This window comes from Haematobia irritans, chromosome 1 (assembly GCF_050003625.1).
Source record: "Haematobia irritans isolate KBUSLIRL chromosome 1, ASM5000362v1, whole genome shotgun sequence".
NCBI classification, from domain to species: Eukaryota; Metazoa; Arthropoda; class Insecta; order Diptera; family Muscidae; genus Haematobia; species Haematobia irritans.
The window spans coordinates 194,877,969-194,898,103 of record NC_134397.1 but is presented as its reverse complement, the minus strand read 5'-3'; the positions used below and the strand labels follow the sequence as shown (position 1 = coordinate 194,898,103).

At 27.4% G+C, this 20,135-nt stretch overlaps 1 protein-coding gene across 5 annotated transcripts in view; it reads left to right on the top strand.

Annotated features, from left to right (window-relative positions):
• The window catches only part of sima (HIF-1 transcription factor component sima), a 517,365-nt gene that overhangs the window by 400,622 nt on the left and 96,608 nt on the right, over positions 1–20,135 (top strand). For all 5 annotated transcript variants that reach the window (XM_075292452.1, XM_075292451.1, XM_075292450.1 and 2 more), the window contains one exon: positions 17,975–19,026. In XM_075292452.1, the coding sequence (XP_075148567.1) occupies positions 17,975–19,026 (1,052 nt within the window). The remainder of the gene's footprint in view (positions 1–17,974; positions 19,027–20,135) is intronic.

Sequence of the window (20,135 nt, the reverse complement as noted above, 5' to 3'; positions counted from 1 at the left end):
CTAACCTATTGCATTTTCACAAGTGTGTTATAAAGCTTTTGTAATTTATGCATTCAAATTTTAATAAAAATCTATACAAATACCTATACAAAATTTAAAGAAAGGTATATTGAAAAAAATTATTATTACTAAATCCTACGAAAAAATTCTATACTGCTTTTGAAAAAAACAAAAATGAGAATAAAAGAAAAAAGTAATTAATCTTTTACACAACACTTTACTAATAGTGCATAACCTAAAAAAAATTCACTTAAAATTGCTTTGCAAAAAATTTTAAAAAATATCTTAGTGTTCAAAAAAGTTTACAAATATTTTTTAATCAGTGTTTGTTTTTGTTTTTATTATGTTGCTCAGGAATTTTTCTTTTAAAAAACAAATATTTTTTTTTTGAAAATCCAAAATATTAAATTATTACATAAAATTTACAAAAATAAAGTTAAGACATAAATGTAAATTCTCAAAATAAGACAACAAAAAGTTTTCTTTGAAAATATTTCTTAATTAAGACCAAATTGAAAAACAAAAATAAATATAAACTAATCTCAAAACCTTGTATTACATAAAACCAAGTATAAAAAACAATAAAATAAAAATTAAAACAACGTAAATTGTATTAGAATTTCATCTCCTTCTCTTCGACACAGTGTAAACGTAAAGTGGACAAGGCAAAAAAGTTTAATAAAAACCAAACACAAAAGTCTGCCAATTTCTGAATCAAATGTGCGTATCTTGCAACTAGTGTGAGTGAATTTAAGTTGGTGTATGTGCGTTGTTTTACTACAAAATTAATATTGTCGTCTTCTTCATTTTGACCCCCCCCCCTTCCAATTGATGATTGCTACTTTAATTCTCCTATTCAATTTTTTTTCTTATGATTTATGCTTAAACCTCATCTATATTGGATGTTGTGTGATGTTCTTTGCTGAGCTGAAAATTTGTGGGGAGAGTATTTACTTGGTGATTTTGAGAATATAACAGTGCTAACTGTCTGAGAATACGGAAAGGGGGAGTGTAATATAAAAAGGTCTTAATATTTTGTGAATGGGTTGTTTGGGCTTATTGGGTGATTACGAGAAAGAGAGAGAGAGCGAGAGTGACAGCTACCATATACATTGACTATTACCCATGGTTGCATATCTGAATCAAAGAGAGAAACCTTTTTAAAGCATAGGCTTACAAACATCTGTTTATTTTTATGCATACCCAAATATAAATTTTTATTTTAAAGCTTTTTGTTTGCTGGCAAATATACAAGCACAACTTTGTCGAAAATATACAGGAAAACATAACTAGGAGTATTTGCAAAAATCAGCTGTTGTGGCAAGTTTATGTTGAATATTAACATATAAAGTGTGGAGATTTAAACCCAATATATAGCAAATTTGTGATTAAACACACTATTTTACAAATATTAAATTCAATTTAAATTAACTAAATGAAATTAAAACCTTAACTTAAACAAATTAAATGAAATGAAATAAATCAAATTAATTTAAATCAACTATAATATTCGTTGATTTATTTTGTGTGCAATTAAAATTTTAATTTTAATAAAATTATTACTTACTTAATATTATGATCTTGGGCGCAAAATTTATTCAAATCAACTTAACTAAATGCAAATTAAAACGCTAACTTTATATAAAAAAATATAAATTTACTAAAATAAACTGAAATAAAATAAAACAAACTAATATAAATCTAATTTAATAATTGCTGATTAATCTTTAATTTTTTATAGAGAATTTGTAATTTTAATTTAAATTAAATTATTTTAAATTAAAATCAAGTACAATATTCGTTGATTAATTTTGTATACAATTAAATTTGTCATATTAATTTAAATAGTTTTTTTTTTTTTTTAAATATTGATGTTATTTACTTTATTTTATGGTCTTGAGTGCAAAATTAATTCAAATCAACTTAACTAAATGAAAAATTATATAAAAAAAATAAATATTTATAAAAATAAAATGAAATAATACAATGATATCTAATTTAATAATTGCTGATTAATCTTTAATAAAACTAAATGAAATAAAACAATGATATAAATCTTATTTAATAATTGCTGATTAATCTTTAATTTTATATAGAATTTGTAATTTTAATTTAAATTAAATTATTTTAAATAAAATTATTTTAAATTAAAATCAAGCATAATATTCATTGATTAAATTTGTATGTAATTAAATTTGTCATATTAATTCAAATACATTTTTTTAAATATTGATGTCATTTACTTTCTTGAGTGCAAAATTAATTCAAATCAACTTAACTAAATGAAAAATTATAAAAAAATAAATATTTATAAAACTAAAATGAAATAAAACAAACTGATATAAATCTAATTTAATAATTGCTGGTTAATCTTTAATTTTATATACAATTTGTAATTTTAATTTAAATTAAATTATTTTAAATAAAATTGTTTTAAATAAAATTATTTTAAATTAAAATCAAGTATAATATTCGTTGATTAATTTTGTATACAATTAAATTTGTCATATTAATTTAAATACATTTTTTTAAAATATTGATGTTATTTACTTTATTTTATGGTCTTGAGTGCAAAATTAATTCAAATCAATTTAACTAAATGAAAAATTATAAAAAAAAATAAATATTTATAAAAATAAAATGAAATAATACAATGATATCTAATTTAATAATTGCTGATTAATCTTTAATCATATATAGAATTTGTAATTTTAATTTAAATACAATTATTTTAAATCAAATTAAATTCTAATGTATTCAATTAAAATAAAAACGCATTTAATAATCTTTAATTCTATATATAATTTGTAATTTTAATTTAAATTAATTTACTTTAAATCAAACTAAATTACAATTTATTCAATTAAGTTAAATTTATTTAAATAAAACTAAATTACATAAAATAAAGCTATTATTTTTTCTCGTTGACAGCATATAAAAATTTGCTAATGGAATTGTGTTTATTAAAAAAAATAAATAATTTCCAAAATAATATAACGTTATGATCCTCGATTAAGTGAATTTTGGAATTTGAATTCCCTTACGCCTTGATATATTATAGTAAAAAGCTTTTTCATATTTTTTTACTAAATCTTATAAAGTCTTTGACAGAAAATTTATCAAAACGGAGGCGAAAGTGCCCCTGGTAGAAATATTAAAAAAAAATAAATAATTTCCAAAATAATACAACGTTATGATCCTCGATTTAGTGAATTTTGGAATTTGAATTCCCTTACGCCTTGATATATTATAGTAAAAAGCTTTTTCATATTTTTTTACTAAATCTTATAAAGCCTTTGACATATTTGGTAGAAAATTTACCAAAACGGAGGCGAAAGTGCCCCTGATTTAAAAATTTATGTGCATCCATGCAATCTTCACACTAGGTAGTGGGTGTATGCAAATGTCTGAATTAGCCAAAATTATTTAATTCGTTTTTTTAATTATTTGTTTCTTGTTTTATGTCGACATTTGTTGATTATATTGCGTTTCATCTCGTATGTTTTTTTTTGTTCATTTTGTTTTCCTTTTTATACGAATTCATCTAAATTTTTATTGGTTTTAATGAGGGTTACACAATTCAAAATAACAACAAAGAATTGACAACAAAAAAACGAAAAAAAATTGCAAACAAACACAAACAATTCAAAAACAAATGAGAATTATATTGCGGTTGTTATTTATTATTGTTCAACGGTTGTATTTGGTGTGCTCGGGGTGAGAGAGAGAGAGACGTTAGTATTGTGGTAGTAGTCGATGTGATGTTGCTTTTGATATGGATGTAAATGATGATAAAAATTAAATTGAAATGTTTATAGTGGTGATGACCAATGAAGTAGAAATACACCATAGTGTTATATACACACACACTCACACCTACATAACTGAGTATAGTGGCATTTTTAAGGGAAGACCTTATCCAATACGATGATGACGAGGTTGATGAATACATGCGTGTATTACATTTAATTGATTATAATCATGAATGCTGGTAGTTGATCGAATGCCTCTGACTCTTAATTTTGATGATTACATCCTAAAGTTATGCTGGTTGAACTTACAAATACATACATGTTGTATGACAATTTATGCATTAACTTACAGTTCAGTTCACTTCAATGGAGATTCTCTTTCCTATTCAATTGAAATAATTATTGACACCGATTCTAACTGGTTACAAAAAAAATCTAAACAATTTTTTGGGAACTATTCATTCAATAGAAATTTATTATAAGGAAAACATTAAATAACAATCAAAATTGAAATTTAATTAAAACGATACCAAAATAAAAAAATTAATTGATATTCAGAGTTACTTAGTGTTTTACCCTCGTCTCAAAAAAAAAAAAAAAATTAAAGTTTACTTTTTCCATACAAATTTCTTCGATGAACTTTTTTATAAATTATTTGGAATATATACATTAATATTTTAATAGTAGGCATCTATTCACAAAATGCATTTTTATAATATTTCATTATAAATATATATATAATTATGTTTATTTTTGTTTTTCATTAGTTTTCTTAGAAAATAATCGCAAGATGTCAAGAAACTATTACATGTACCCCCCTTCCCCCCTAATCATTATCGCTTTCGTCATCATCACCTAAGTGCAATCACGCGATGCATTCTATAGACTTCAACAAGTATTTCATGGCACTTTTTTTAAGTATTATTTATACTGTCAGACAAGTGTTTAGTAATTGTGATTTTGCTCCCCCTTTGAAAAAGATGTTATACTTGAATGATTTTTGTATATTACGTAGTTCGTAGTTGAAAATTGCATAACTACGTTGTCATTTTTTTATTCAATAAAAACAATGAAAATGTGATAAATTCAGGTCAATTGTTAGTATAGGGTATGGAATAATGCACCTGGGTATGAATTGAGAGAATACCTCAATTCAAATTTTAAATAGGAAACAAGTATATACGGCCGTAAGTTCGGCCAGGCCGAATCTTATGTACCCTCCACCATGGATTGCGTAGGAACTTCTACTAAAGGCTGTCATCCACAATCGAATTACTTGGGTTGCGATAACACTTGCCGATGGCAAGGTATCGTAAAACTTTTTAACACTGTCTTCTAAATTGTAAGTTAGCCCATACGGGGTATATATTAAACAAAAAAAGGCCGTTTAAATACGTATATAATCTAGTTTGACAAAATTTTCTATAGAAATAAAATTTTGACAAAATTTTCTATAGAAATGAAACCTTGACAAAATTTTCTATAGAAATAAAATTTTGACAAAATTTTCTATGGAAATAAAATTTTGACAAACATTTGTATAGAAATAAACTTTTGACAAAACTTTCTATAGAAATGAAATTATGACAAAACTTTCTATAGTAATAAAATTTGACAAAATTTTCTATGGAAATAAAGTTTTGGTAGATTATTTTTGGCGATATGGACCAATTTTTGTGTAATAAGTCATCGGCTATATATAACTAAAGACCGATATGGACCAATTTTTACATGGCTGTTAGAGGCCATATATTGACAAAATGTACCAAATTTCAACCGTATCGGAAGACTTTTGCTCCTCCAAGAGGTTCCGGACGTCAAATCTGGGGACGGTTTATATGGAAACTATATATAATTATGGACCGATTGGACCAATTTTTGCATGATTGTTAGAGACCATATACTAACACCATGTACCAAATTTCAACTGGATCGGATGAATTTTGCTCTTCCAAGAGGCTCCGGAGGTCAAATCTGGGGATCGGTTTATATGGGGGCTATATATAATTATGGACCGATATGGACCAATTTTTGCATGGTTATTAGAGGCCGTAAACTAACATCAGGTACCAAATTTCAACCGGATCGGATGAATTTTGCCCCTCCAAGAGGCTCCGGAGGTCAAATCTGGGGATCGGTTTATATGGGGGCTATATATAATTACGGACCGATATGGACCAATTTTTGCATGGTTGTTAAAAACCGTATACTAAGACCACGTACTAAATTTCAACCGGATCGGATGAATTTTGCTCCTCCAAGAGGCTCCGGTGGTTAAATCTGGGGATCGGTTTATATGGGAGCTATATATAATTATGGACCGATATGGACCAATTTTTGCATGGTTGTTAGAGGCCGTATACTAACATCAGGTACCAAATTTCAACCGGATCGGATGAATTTTGCCCCTCCAAAAGTCTCCGGAGGTCAAATCTGGGGATCGGTTTATATGGGGGCTATATATAATTATGGACCGATATGGACCAATTTTTGCATGGTTGTTAGAGACCATATACTAACATTAGGTACCAAATTTCAATCGGATCGGATGAATTTTGCCCCTCCAAGAGGCTCCGGAGGTCAAATCTGGGGATCGGTTTATATGGGGGCTATATATAATTATGGACCGATATGGACCAATTTTTGCATGGTTGTTAGAGACCGTATACTAAGACCACGTACCAAATTTCAACCGGATCGAATGAATTTTGCTGCTCCGGGAGGCTCCCCAAGCCAAATTTGGGGATCGGTTTATATGAGGGCTATACGTAAACGTAGTCCGATATGGCCTATTTTCAATACCATCCGACCTACATCAATAACAACTACTTGTGCCAAGTTTCAAGTCGATAGCTTGTTTCGTTCGGAAGTTAGCGTGATTTCCACAGACGGACGGACAGCCGGACAGACGGACAGACGGACGGACGGACAGACGGACAGACGGACGGACGGACGGACATGCTTAGATCGACTCAGAATTTCACCACGACCCAGAATATATATACTTTATGGGGTCTTAGAGCAATATTTCGATGTGTTACAAACGGAATGACAAAGTTAGTATACCCCCATCCTATGGTGGAGGGTATAAAAATGAAAAGAATAAAATGACAATATTATGAAATTAAATATTCATTAGAGGCATCTTTCTACCCTCGGAACATTCCTTTGAGATTTAATATCAAGTGACAGTCGATTGAATTTTGAATTTAAATAATGGAACCATTTTTGATCCATTGCTACATAATGATGCAAAAACTCTCTTTTATTCATAGGCGTAGGAAGGCTACTGGGGAGGGGGCTTAGACCCCCCAGAAAAAGTTTAGCTCATCCCCCCCAGCATTAGGGAACCTATTTACGACTTTGATTGTGGTAGCAGTTGCCGATGGCAATATATAATTTTATTTCTTAACATTATCTTCTAAATTGTATGTTAGTTTCTTTATTATAATATGATTCATTTTATTTTTATTTTTTTTTTCCCAAATAACAAAATATTTTTATGATTTTTAATGCATTATACGCATTAAATTCAAATGTTTTAGACAAGCGTTATACGCTTGTCTAAAACATTTGAAATATATTTTCAAAAATTATCGATTTTTCTAGGATGGATTTAGCATTTTTGCGGCAAAATTTGAATAATTTGTGCCATTTATTAACTCTTTTTTAAACTATAAAAAAACAGAAAATTAACCATTAAAAATACGAAAAAACGACTTATAAAAAATGTTATAGAAAAAAACTTGCTGCGTAGTTAAAATAATTAACTTCTTTGTGAGGACCAGATATGGTCTGTATCAAACTTTTTTAGGTTTGCGACTGTCGCAAAGTTGTAAACGTCACATACGCGTCGCAAATGTAGAAAAAGTAACAAAAGTCTCAAACTCAAAATACTTTAGTCGTGTCAGCTAAGCAGCGAATTCGATGTTATCGAAGACGATGGTATGTGCGAAGAAGTTTCAATTCTTAGGAATGTTCACAATTTTCGGTTTTTCCCTATTGCCTTTTGCTCGAGTACAGGGTAACCGTGGCTTTTCTCGTCCTTATTTAGCTTTAAGTTCAGTCTCCTGTCCAATATAAACCCAAGGTATTTTGCACACTCACCAACGGGAATTTCGATAGCACCTAAGAAAATAGGCTTGACCATGGGAAAACTTTCACAAATTTCTGAAGAAACTCACAGCGAATGCTGTCAAACTAAATAAAAAAATGTTCAGAATTTCTTCTATTCAAAATTAGGTTTTCTACAGTGGGATTACGACTTTTGGGACATACATATTATAACGTCGCAAATGTATGTCGCAAAAGTCACAGTTTGTTACAGGCCAACCCTGGTGAGGACATTTTGGGAAGTGTTTTTAGAGTTGTGCCTTTAGAACAACTCCCAAATTTTTTTGCTGGCAAAAAAGGTGGAACTACTTTTAGTTGTTTTTTTTATAAATTAATTGTCTAGTTATGTTGAAGTCTGATTTTTTATTCATTTTTATAAAATAAAACATTAATTTAACCTATAGCTTCAGTCTATTAATTTTTAGCTAGGGGCTATTTAATTTTTTTGGCATAGCCATAAAACCATTGAAAAGGGTTTTTTACTTATACGAATTGTGGGTTTGAACCCATTATGTTCTACCCAAATTGGCAGATACATTGCAACTTAAGTGAGAATATCTCCAGGTCGAGATAACTTACTTACTGAATATTCAAATATCTGTTTATACAAAAAATTTTAGAATAGACATACTCCCATGTTCTGGTTTACGAATTCCCAAAACGCAAAATTTTGAACGCGTACCGTTCCATAGTTGGCCCTGATTTTTTGTTTTTTTTTATTATATTCCTCATCCATAAAAATAATTTGTAAAAATTTCATATTATATAATCGTAAAACTAATAAAATAAAAATTTTCGGTTATTATTAGTTTTAGTATTTCTAGATAATTTTTATTATTATTTATTTTGTTTTTTACTTTTGTTCTTCCATTTTGTCAACAGTTGTTTTTGTTTGTTTTTGTTCTATATAATACAAATAATTCGTTTACAAACGACGAATATTTTGTGTTTGGTTTAAATAAAATATTTCCACATTTTGTCATATGTGGGTGTTGTAGGAGATGGCATTTGTATCTTTTATGAGGCATGGTAGGCTGTATTATTCAGATGTTTATGTTCCACTTACAAAAACAAAAATAAAATAATATTGAGGTTAATATATTTCTAAAGCAAAAAAAAAAACAAACGAAAATAAATTCTAAGAAAATAATTAGAAATAATTTTAAAACGGAAACAAAAGAAATACTTCCATATTCATAAAAGTTAACTTAAACTTTATAATACAATACAAATAAAATGACAATAAAAACTGGAAAATAAAACAAAAAAATAAATTTAAAAAAATCCAAAATATCGCAACATACTATTAATTCAAATCTCGTTTGTGAAAATCTTTTTGTTTTCGATTTTTTTAACCATTTGTGTTTAAGTAATCCATTACTCCCCATTAGGTTAAACGCTACTTCATTTCACTACCGATGGCATGGCATCACCTCGATTGTCCACAACCAAATGTTATTTTAATTATAATATCATTAAATGATAATAGTATTTGTATTTAAAATTACTTTATTAGTGATTTAAATTGTTTGCCGAGCTATATTTGTCGAAACAACAACACATATAGAAGACCGGTCATCCTCTAAATCTGTTTGATTTTTGTTAGTAACCGGCATTTATACCTTATTTAATTTCAAATATTTATCAACATCATCTTATCACTTTCATTATAATCGTCAATCGTTTTCGGATCACAATAAACAGCTGTTTGTCTTCTTTCGCCGTAAACATGATACTCTAACATTTGCAAAAGTTGCTGCTATCGCATTTCATTATAACCGAAAGGGGAGGGGAGTATATCATTGTTGGTGGTAGTCTGTTTGTTGGTGGGGAAGTTTTATTGTATCATCTCACTTTTGAAAACCAAATAGGCTAGTTTTTTTCTGCGGTCTCTTTTTGTTATGTTATTTTTTTCGCAGCCATAATCATTGTCACCAGTTTATCATGAAATATAAATTTGTTGTCGTTGTACATTTTAAAAATACAAACTTGTTTTTATGGTATTATTTGTTTGCATTTTTTGTTTCCAAAAAAAAGAGCACTCTTACTAAGCATGTTCTGTTTTCCAAAAGAGCAAAAACAAGGACAACAACAAGAACTTCAAAACTGAAAAAAAAAAATAAAAACAAAACATACAGATGATAAGAAGTAAGGTGGGCTTTTGCCAAAGGCAGCCAGTGATGCCTACTATGAAACTTTTTTAAGATTAGAAAGTATAGAAAACTCATAATTTTAATATTTCCTATTGGAAAATTTGTCAACATTTTTTTTTCTATATAAAATTTTGTCAAAATTTTATTTCTTTATAAAATTTTCTCACAATTTTATTTCTATATAAAATTTTCTCAAAATTTTATTTCTATATAAAATTTTCTCAAAATTTTATTTCGTTAGGAAATTTGGTCAAAATTTCACTTCTTTAGGAAATTTAGTCAAAATTTTATTTCTATAGGAAATTTGATTAAAATTTCTTATCTTTAAGAAATTTTGTCAAATTTTCATTTCTATAAGAAATTTTGGCAAATTTTCATTTCCATATGAAATTTTGTCAAATGTTCATTTCTATAAGAAATTTTGTCAAATTTTCATTTCCATATGAAATTTTGTCAAAATTCAATTTCTTTAGGAAATTTAGTCAAAATTTCATTTCTATAGGAAATTTGATCAAAATTTCTTGTCTATAAGCAATTTTGTCAAATTTTCATTTCTATAGGAAATTTGGTACAATTTTCATTTCCATATGAAATCTTGTCAAAATTCCATTTCTTTAGGAAATTTAGTCAAAATTTCATTTCTATAGGAAATTTTATCAAAATATCATTTCTATAGGAAATTTTGTCAAAATTTCATTTCTATAGGAAATTTTGTCAAATTTTCATTTCTATATGAAATTTTGTACAATGTTCATTTTCATATGAAATTTTGTCGAAATTTCATTTCTATAGGAAATTTTGTCGAAATTTTATGGCTAAAGGAAATTTTGTCAAAATTTCATTTCTATATGAAATTTTGTCAAAATTTCATTTCTATAGGTAATTTTGTCAAAATTTCATTTCTATAGGAAATTTTGTCAAAATTTCATTTCTATAGGAAATTTTGTCAAAATTACATTTCTATAGGAAATTTTGTCAAAATTTCATTTCTATAGGAAATTTTGTCAAAATTTCATTTCTATAGGAAATTTTGTCAATATTTTGTTTCTGTAGGAAATTTTGTCGAAATTTCATTTCTATAGGAAATTTTGTCGAAATTTTATGACCAAAGGAAATTTTGCCAAAATTTCATTTCTATAGGAAATTTTGTCAAAATTTCATTTCTATATGAAATTCTGTCAAAATTTCATTTCTATATGAAATTCTGTCAAAATTTCATTTCTATAGGAAATTTTGTCAAAATTTCACTACTATAGGAAATTTTGTCAAAATTTCATTTCTATAGAAAATGTTGCCAAAATTTTATGTCTATAGGAACTTTTGTCAAAATATCAATTCTTTAGGAAATTTAGTCAAAATTTTATTTCTATAGGAAATTTTGTCAAAATACCGTTTCTATAGGCAATTTTGTCAAAATTTCATTTCTATAGGAAATTTTGTCAAATTTTCATTTCTATATGAACTTTTGTACAATGTTCATTTCCATATGAAATTTTGTCAAAATTCCATTTCTTTAGTAAATTTAGTCAAAATATCATTTCTATAGGAAATTTTATCAAAATATAATTTCTATAGGAAATTTTATCAAAATATCATTTCTATAGGAAATTTTATCAAATTTTCATTTCTATATGAAATGTTGTCCAATGCTCATTTCCACATGAGATTTTGTCAAAATTCCATTTCTTTAGGAAATTTAGTCACAATTTCATTTCTCTAGGAAATTTTATCAAAATATCATTTCTATAGGAAATTTTATCAAAATTACATTTCTGTAGGAAATTTTGTACAATGTTCATTTCCATATGAAATTTTGTCAAAATTCCATTTCTTTAGTAAATTTAGTGAAAATATCATTTCTATAGGAAATTTTATCAAAATTTAATTTCTATAGGAAATTTTATCAAAATTTAATTTCTATAGGAAATTTTATCAAAATATCATTTCTATAGGAAATTTTGTCAACATTTAAATTTTATAGGAACATTTGTCAAAATTTTATTTCTATACAAAATTTTCTCAAAATTTTATTTCTATATAAAATTTTCTCAAAATTTTATTTCTATATAAAATTTTCTCAAAATTTTATTTCTGTAGGAAATTTGATCAAAATTTTATTTCTTTAGGAAATTTGATCAAAATTTCATTTCTATAGGAAATTGGGTGAAGATTTTATTTCTATAGGAAATTTTGTTAAAATTTAATTTCTATAAGAAATTTTTTCAAAATTTAATTTCTATAAGAAATTTTGTCAAAATTGCATTTCCATAAAAAATTTTGTCAAAATTTAATTTCTATAGTAAATTTTTTCAAAATTTCATTTCTATAGGAAATTTTGTCAAAATTTCATTTCTATAAAAAAAATTGTTAAAATTTCATTGCTAAAATTTTTTTTTCAATATTTCTTTTCAATAGGATATTTGAGAAAATTTGCTTTTTTAAAAAAAATTTTCATTTCTATATACATTTCAACACCAACGACATTATTCTTAGTAAAAGTTGACATCACTGTTTTTGGTACCCCACTATTGTTTGTTCTCTTGTTCTCCTCTCTTAATTGTTTTATTGATATCTTATCTTGATTATTATTTTCCATATAGCAATAGCTTATTTGTTGTTTGTTTTCAGCCAACTTGTATTTATATAAAAAAACATAGAACAGACCATGTCAAGTAGTTTTTGTAGCTTTATTGATGAACATATATAAATTACCCCGAATACTCATAAAAACAATCGATTGATCATAATGACAATAAAAATATATGCTGTTGGGATCTCTCTTACTCTCACTCTATCTCTCTTTTATGCTTGTACTCTTACTCACTCTGGAGATAAATTATAGAGAAAACATGACATTTTAGAATATTCCCCTATGTAATTATTCCCCTAAATTTTATTAGGAATCAACATTCAAAAATTCTAAATAATTTTTATAGCTTTCTAGAATTTCCTTAAAATTCAGATGATTGTGATTTTTCCCTAAGTTCGTAAATTCAGGTTTGGTACAAATTGGCACAGAGCTATCATTTATGCAATGAAAAGGATTGTATAATAAATTCTCACAGTTAGGGTTTATTTGGAAAATTATGTAGTACAAAGTGTTCAGACAGTTTAGGAATTTCACATCCTCAACTGGCCTGCAACTTCAATTTATCCTTTTTATTAGTTTTTAAAAGATTTGCATATAAGACTGTTTTTTTTTTTTTACAATATTAGTCTAGTAGGCTATTGAGGTATTTAATTTGACGGATATATCTGGTACGCATGCTATTGATATATTTTTTTCTTTGGGTGTACATGACTGCAAGGGGTTTTGTTCTATTTTTCACTTGCTTCCACTGAAGTTAATACTGCAATGCTTTTGGCGGATTTTGTTAAAGACTATGTGTATTGACATTATTTGAATTGCATATTACGATTGGAACAGTTAGAAACCGTAACTCACTTTTTTTCTTGCAATTTCCGGGCATAAATTGAATATTTGCATTTAAATTTAAAGCTGTGGGTGGCTTTATTCCAAACTATTTCGCCTTGTGCTAATTATTCACAAAAATTGTGATAATTTTTTTCATTCTTATGCAAAAAAAATATATATTTCTATGTTAATTTCCTTTTCGTTTAAATCCTTATGCATTTCCTGTTTTGATTTTTTGTACCTATTCCAATAAAGAGATTTTTAAGAAATATAAAACGTGACTATATTTGTTTTCCATTTCTTATGCAGTTTAAGCTTTCTTCAAGTAGAATAATAAATTCTATGAATTATTATTTACAAATGTATTTAACTTTACTCAAATGTGAAATTAATAGTGTGTGCAGTACGCGTGCTGTCATTGTACTATGAAGAATTTACCTGTCCCAAGTATTGCAAACAAGCTAATACGTAATCTTAAATACCTTTTTTGTAAATATTAAACACGTGTCTAATATTTCTCTGGTTTTGGATTTAAGCTTGAGCGAAATTAATAAAATAAAGTTAATAAAAAAATTTATTGGTTTTCATTTTTATTTATTAATTTTATTAGACAATAAAAAATTGGGAAAGTTGAACTTGGTACTTTTGATTGACTTCATAGATTTTTCTAATAATTTTATGCAATAGGTTAAAGTGGCAGCCCGATTTATTTTCAGGCTCACTTAGATTATTCAGTCCATTTTAATACTATTTGTTATATTTTTCATTTAATTTTACCAATATTTATAGTAATTATAAGAAGTGAAAATTCGAAATTGTATCGTCGATCCTATACCTATTCCATAACACACAAAAATCCAAGCTTATAAATAAACCTGCTCAGTGTATGCAATTTTTTTCTCTTCAAAGAGTTCATTGAGAGTAATATATCAAGCGAGAGAGGTTTTCTATAATAGTATAAGTACATCTTGGGAGAGATGTCAATGGTTGAACTGTAAGTCCGAAGGTCTGAGTGGAACTGGTGGAACTGTAGACTCGAAAATCTCAGTGATGGAACTGTAGACTTGAAGATCTCAGTGTTTAAACTGTAGGCCCGAAGGTATGAGAAATGGAACTGTAGATCTGCATATCTCAGTGTTTGAACTGTAGACCCGGGCCTATAGTTCCATTATCGAGATCTTAGGATCTACAGTTCCACCACTGAAATCATCGGGCCTACAGTTCCGCCACTCAGGACTCCCGGCCTACGTGGAGATCTTCCGAACTCCAGTTCCACCACTGAGATCTTCTGATCTATAGTTCGACGTTGATTAAGCAATAGTTGCGTACAGGTACGTCAATGCCTGACATTTTAATTGAAATTGTTAATTTTCTTCATTTAGAAGAGGTTTATTTAATTATTTTGTTCCTGAAAATTGTTGATAGGACTGATATAATTTGGGAGATAAGGGCTATTGATATAATATAAATTGACACATGCTATTACAGTTGGCAACGCTGTTGACCTTTTGATTCCCACCAAGAATTTTCAGTGTTAGTCCTCTATGTCATACAGACTTTCTAATACATTTTTAAATACAAAATATAAATTTATAGTTATTACATTTAAAATTTTAATTGAAATTGTAAATTTTCTTCATTTAGAAGAGGTTTATTTAATTATTTTGTTCCTGAAAATTGTTGAAAGGACTGATATAATTTGGGAGATAAGGGTTATAGAGAGAATATAAATTGACACTTGTTATTATATTTGGCAACGCTTTTGACGTTTTGATTCCCACCAAGAATTTTCCTTTTAGGTCCACTTTTGTCATACACACATTCTAATACATTTTCAAATACAAAATATGAATTTATAATTATTACATTTCTTAAAAAAAATTAAAATATTTACAACAAACATTACAAAGTATTATTTCGTATATTTAGAAAAAAAAAAAACAACCAACTCATTAGCACTTTCTATATCTTAAAAAATTTATTAAAAATTTTACATACCTTAATTTCTAAATACTTACTAACCCCTATAAAAAAACCTAAAAAATCAACTATTAAAATTTATAAGTCGCAAAAAATATATAATGAACCGTAAAAAAGTGCATATTTGCATGCTACATCAATCGAAGGAGAACAATCGTCTGACAAACAAAGAAATACGATTTTATTACCTCAAATATTTATAATAATTATACAAATTCAAACATTGAAATTTATGGAGTATAGATTTGCTTGCTCATTCGTTGCTTCTCAATCAACGACAAACAAAATGCAATGCATAGAAATGTGCACTCAAGCACATACAAAACAGTACTGCAAAAAATCAAAATTTCTTCATGTTAAACAAACAAATGAAGAAACAAAAACAACGAAAAGAGGTCAATAAGCCAGCAGCAAATAAAAAAAAAGCAAATACTCAACGAGAAAAATGAAACACAAAAAAAACAACAACTACAATAAAGATAACAAAATTTTGCCGGCTTTTGTAAGAAATGCAAATAAATCCTACATAAGATTGGAAAAAATCTCAATGGAATGCATTCATTATCCCATGACGAATATGCGAGCTTAATATGCCTCAGGCACATATACATACACTCAATCAACGAAATGTAATAATAAACTGTAAAGAGAATGAAATGAGAGATCTGTGAATGAGTATGTAAATCATGTATGAGTTCAAATGTTCTCTTTTATTTAAAGAGGAAGAGAAGAAAATCGAATTACTCTTTCATTATTTTAATGGTTGAATAACGATAGATCTGGTTTTTATTTTTCTATCTACAAAATTGGGATATTTGAGAATAAATCGAAAGACATAGAATGATTATTCCAGTGTTTTTTTTTATATAATAAAATCTATACACTCCAAAAAAAAAGTGAATCCACCACGAAAGAAAGTTGAGATAAATTTTAGAAAAATTTATGTAAACTGGATTGCAACGTCAATGTCACAAAAAATAACTAAATATTTGATTTTTGATAAATTCATTAGAGTTTATTAGATATATTTGACTCTTTTCACTTTTTAAATAAAATTTAATAAAAATTTGAAGCAAAAAATTGGAGTTTAAAATTGCAAAAATCTAAAATGTTTAAAATTATTGCTAAATTTACAAATTAAAAAAAAATATTTGTTATTTTGATCTCAGCTTAAAACCATTGCGTTGACTAAACTACAAGAGTAGCTTAACAAACAGAGGAAAAGAATGTTTGTAAAATTTATTTGGACAAAGCCCTATAGACTGCAAGATGGTTGGATGGACGCACGTTTCTGAATTAACACATTCCTCATCAGCATCCCCTACTTACAGCAAAACTATCAGCCAATTATCAAAATAAATTCGGGTAGTTCACTAAACCAAAAGAGAACCACACTTAAACGTTCCGAAAACAGGTTTATGATAGTCGGCTTTTGCCAAATTAAATCTTTATACAAGCATCCGAAATTGTACAAAAAAATGGAACTACCTTAAACCATATTCATTTAAATCTACTATTACCGTACAAATTTCTTCCATAAATTGTCAGTAAATTACTATGAATATAGGCGTAATTATTTATACTTCACTTGTGTATAATTTGTTCTCACTTTTTTAGCTTAGTTAGCTAACGTACACAAAGGAAACTTTCTCATATTGGAGAAATTTTAACTAAATCATAATAATTTACATGAACTGAAATAGAGTTAAATTCACCTTTAGGATTCACTTTTTTTGAGTGTAGTAAGTAATTTTTTCTTACATCTTTTAAAGAATATTTTTGAAAGAGTATTTACTCCCCATTTTCAAGTTGCTTTCATTTACCATTAATATAAGCATTCTGCAACGATATTCTTAGATCACAAGCCTATAAGGACATTTTCTGCTTCAAATTCATTCTTTTGATCAATAAAATACATTTCGAGCCTAGGTGAGCAACAAAATCCTAGTTTTCTAACTTTAAACCAAAAAGTGTAGTTTGGCAACCCTAATTCTTCTTCAAAACCGATCATATGGTTGCTGTAAAACTAACTCTTTCCATTACATTAGATATTCTCTGTTGTAATAACAGTAAAGAGAGCATATTGATAAATACATGGTGTCTACTATTACTGTTACCTCGACAACATCTCTCATTTCGGTATTCTCTTTCTTTCTCTTGAGTTACAATTACATATTTGTACACTGCACTGAGATGATTTTTGCTATTTAATGCAAAAACAAAAATTACTTTTTCATTGTTTTTTTGATTTAATTGCACGACATAAACAAATAATGTAAATAAAAGAGAATTGAGAGAAAAAAAGCGTCTCAATCACAATTTCAACGGCAAAAAACCCTATCACGTGCTTTGTTTGTTCAATAAACAACAAAAACAACAACGACGATGAAATAAACTAAAAAACGCAAAAATAAGCAGTATAGAATTTTTTCCAAAGTACATCTAAAGTTAGTTTTAAATGAAAACAAAACAAAAATAAGATTTATGTTTTGTATGTGTGTGATACAAAAGCATTCTATAATCTCATGGTATGTGCGCGTTTTTCAATTTAATTTTTTTAGTAATTTGGAGAAAAAGCATGAAATTTATACTTTGCAACAATACGAAGAGTCGCAAAAACTTAAACAACAACAACAACAAATCCAAGAAAACAACGGAAACGATAGCATCGCCATCGATGCACTCGTTGAAGGTATCAACTCCAATAAAATCAACAATGAATTTGTAAATGATGAAACCATAAATCTTCAAGAAATTGAAAAATCTCAACTTGAAGAAAACGAGAATAAAATCGAACCACAACAAATAATCAAGAATCCACTCAATAACAACAATAATAAACAAAATTTACCAAATAATAACAATGAATTAAATAATAAACAAAATTCTCAAATAAACATCAAACGTGAACAAACATCATCTGCTGTTGTTGGAGTACCACCATCAACTACCACAAATCTCACTTCCAATAAAATTACTAACGTCGTTGCCACTGAAAACCCCACAACCCAAAACTATACGAAAATCGATCATTGCAATTCCGATTATTCTGGCCAACCTCCTCTATCATCAGTTGTGCCAATAAGCCACCAACACCAACCAACAGCCACTTATTGTCCCACCACAACGGTTACTCGTACAATTTTTGAAAATAAATCCAATCCAACAACGATTTTACCACCATCGACCACGGTAACACGTAATATTTTTGAAAATAAAACATCGAAATATATCGATGACAATAAATCGTCATCGACTAGCGGAAGTGGTCCCAAAACTGTAACATCATCGATTTTACGTCCCGCTGCAGCAGCATTAACTTACGGAGCACATTTGCCCACAACCACCTCGACTCAGTCGATTTTACAACAACAACAACCGTCATCATTGAATGTGGTTACCAATCCTTGTGCCATAGCACAAACGGTAACTGCTTCGGTTTTTACACCTAGAGCTCCACAATTACCCTTGACTACCGCCACAGCAGCGATTTTAGGGAAGCAGCAGCAACAACAACAATCGACAGAACCGCAACAAGAACAAGAGGCGGTTAATCTGCAAGATATGAATAAAGGATATTTAACATTTGCCGAGGATGCCACTGAATTAACAAGTAAGTGCATTTTTGAATATTTATATAATTTTTTGTTGAATTAAAATTTAAAAAAAAAAACAAAATACTTCGGTTACTAAACAGAAAAAAATTTCACGAAAATTTTTCCAATTAAAATTTTAATTGAGTTTTAAAAACTATTTAATTAAAAATTTAATTGATTCCACAAATTTTTTTAATTGAAACAAAAATTAAACACAACAATTAATATTATCAATTAATTATTTAATTGGATCCATTAATTTTTTAATTGATTTTCAATTACTTTCTTTAATTGGTGCTATCATTTCTGTGAATGAAGACATTTCAATTAAAAAAATAATTGGAGCAATTTATTTCGTGTTTGATCCTGAATTTTTTTTGTGTACACAGAAAAAAAAAATTCACGAAAATTTTTCCAATTAAAATTTTAATTGAGTTTTAAAACATATTCAATTAATAATTTAATTGATTCAACAAATTTTTTAATTGAAACAAAAATCAATCACAAAAATTAATAGTATCAATTAATTTTTTAATTGGAACAAATAATTGTTAATAGATCTTCAATTAATTTTTTAATTGATACTATCATTTCTGTGATTGAAGACATATCAATTAAAAAATTAATTGGATCAATTAATTTCGTGATTGAATTAAAAAAAAAATTTTTGTGTGTAGTGATTTTTGTTAAATATTGGAACATAGATATTGGAACATAGATATTAATAATTATCGATTGTCGGCTCATAAATTTCAAGCTTCACACAAAGAAAATTTCTTTAACTTTGTGCCAATATTTTGTGAAATATTTTACAATGATGACGATTTCATAAATCTATTGTAATAACGAAATAGTTTCATTGGTTCAATTTTAATGATAACTTTCGTTAATATTACGCAAAATTTTTTTTCTGATTATATCGCCAAATTAATTCTATCAATAATTTGCTAGCTGATTTTGTTTCTATCATGAGTATCAATTGCAGAATTAATTATAAATAAAGTGTATTCGAATAAAAAATTAATTGACTTAATATATATTGTTAATTGGAAATATTTTTTTTAATTAAAATTGGGATAACCTTTTCTTTACGGACATTATTTTTAATTTGAATAAAAAGTGATTT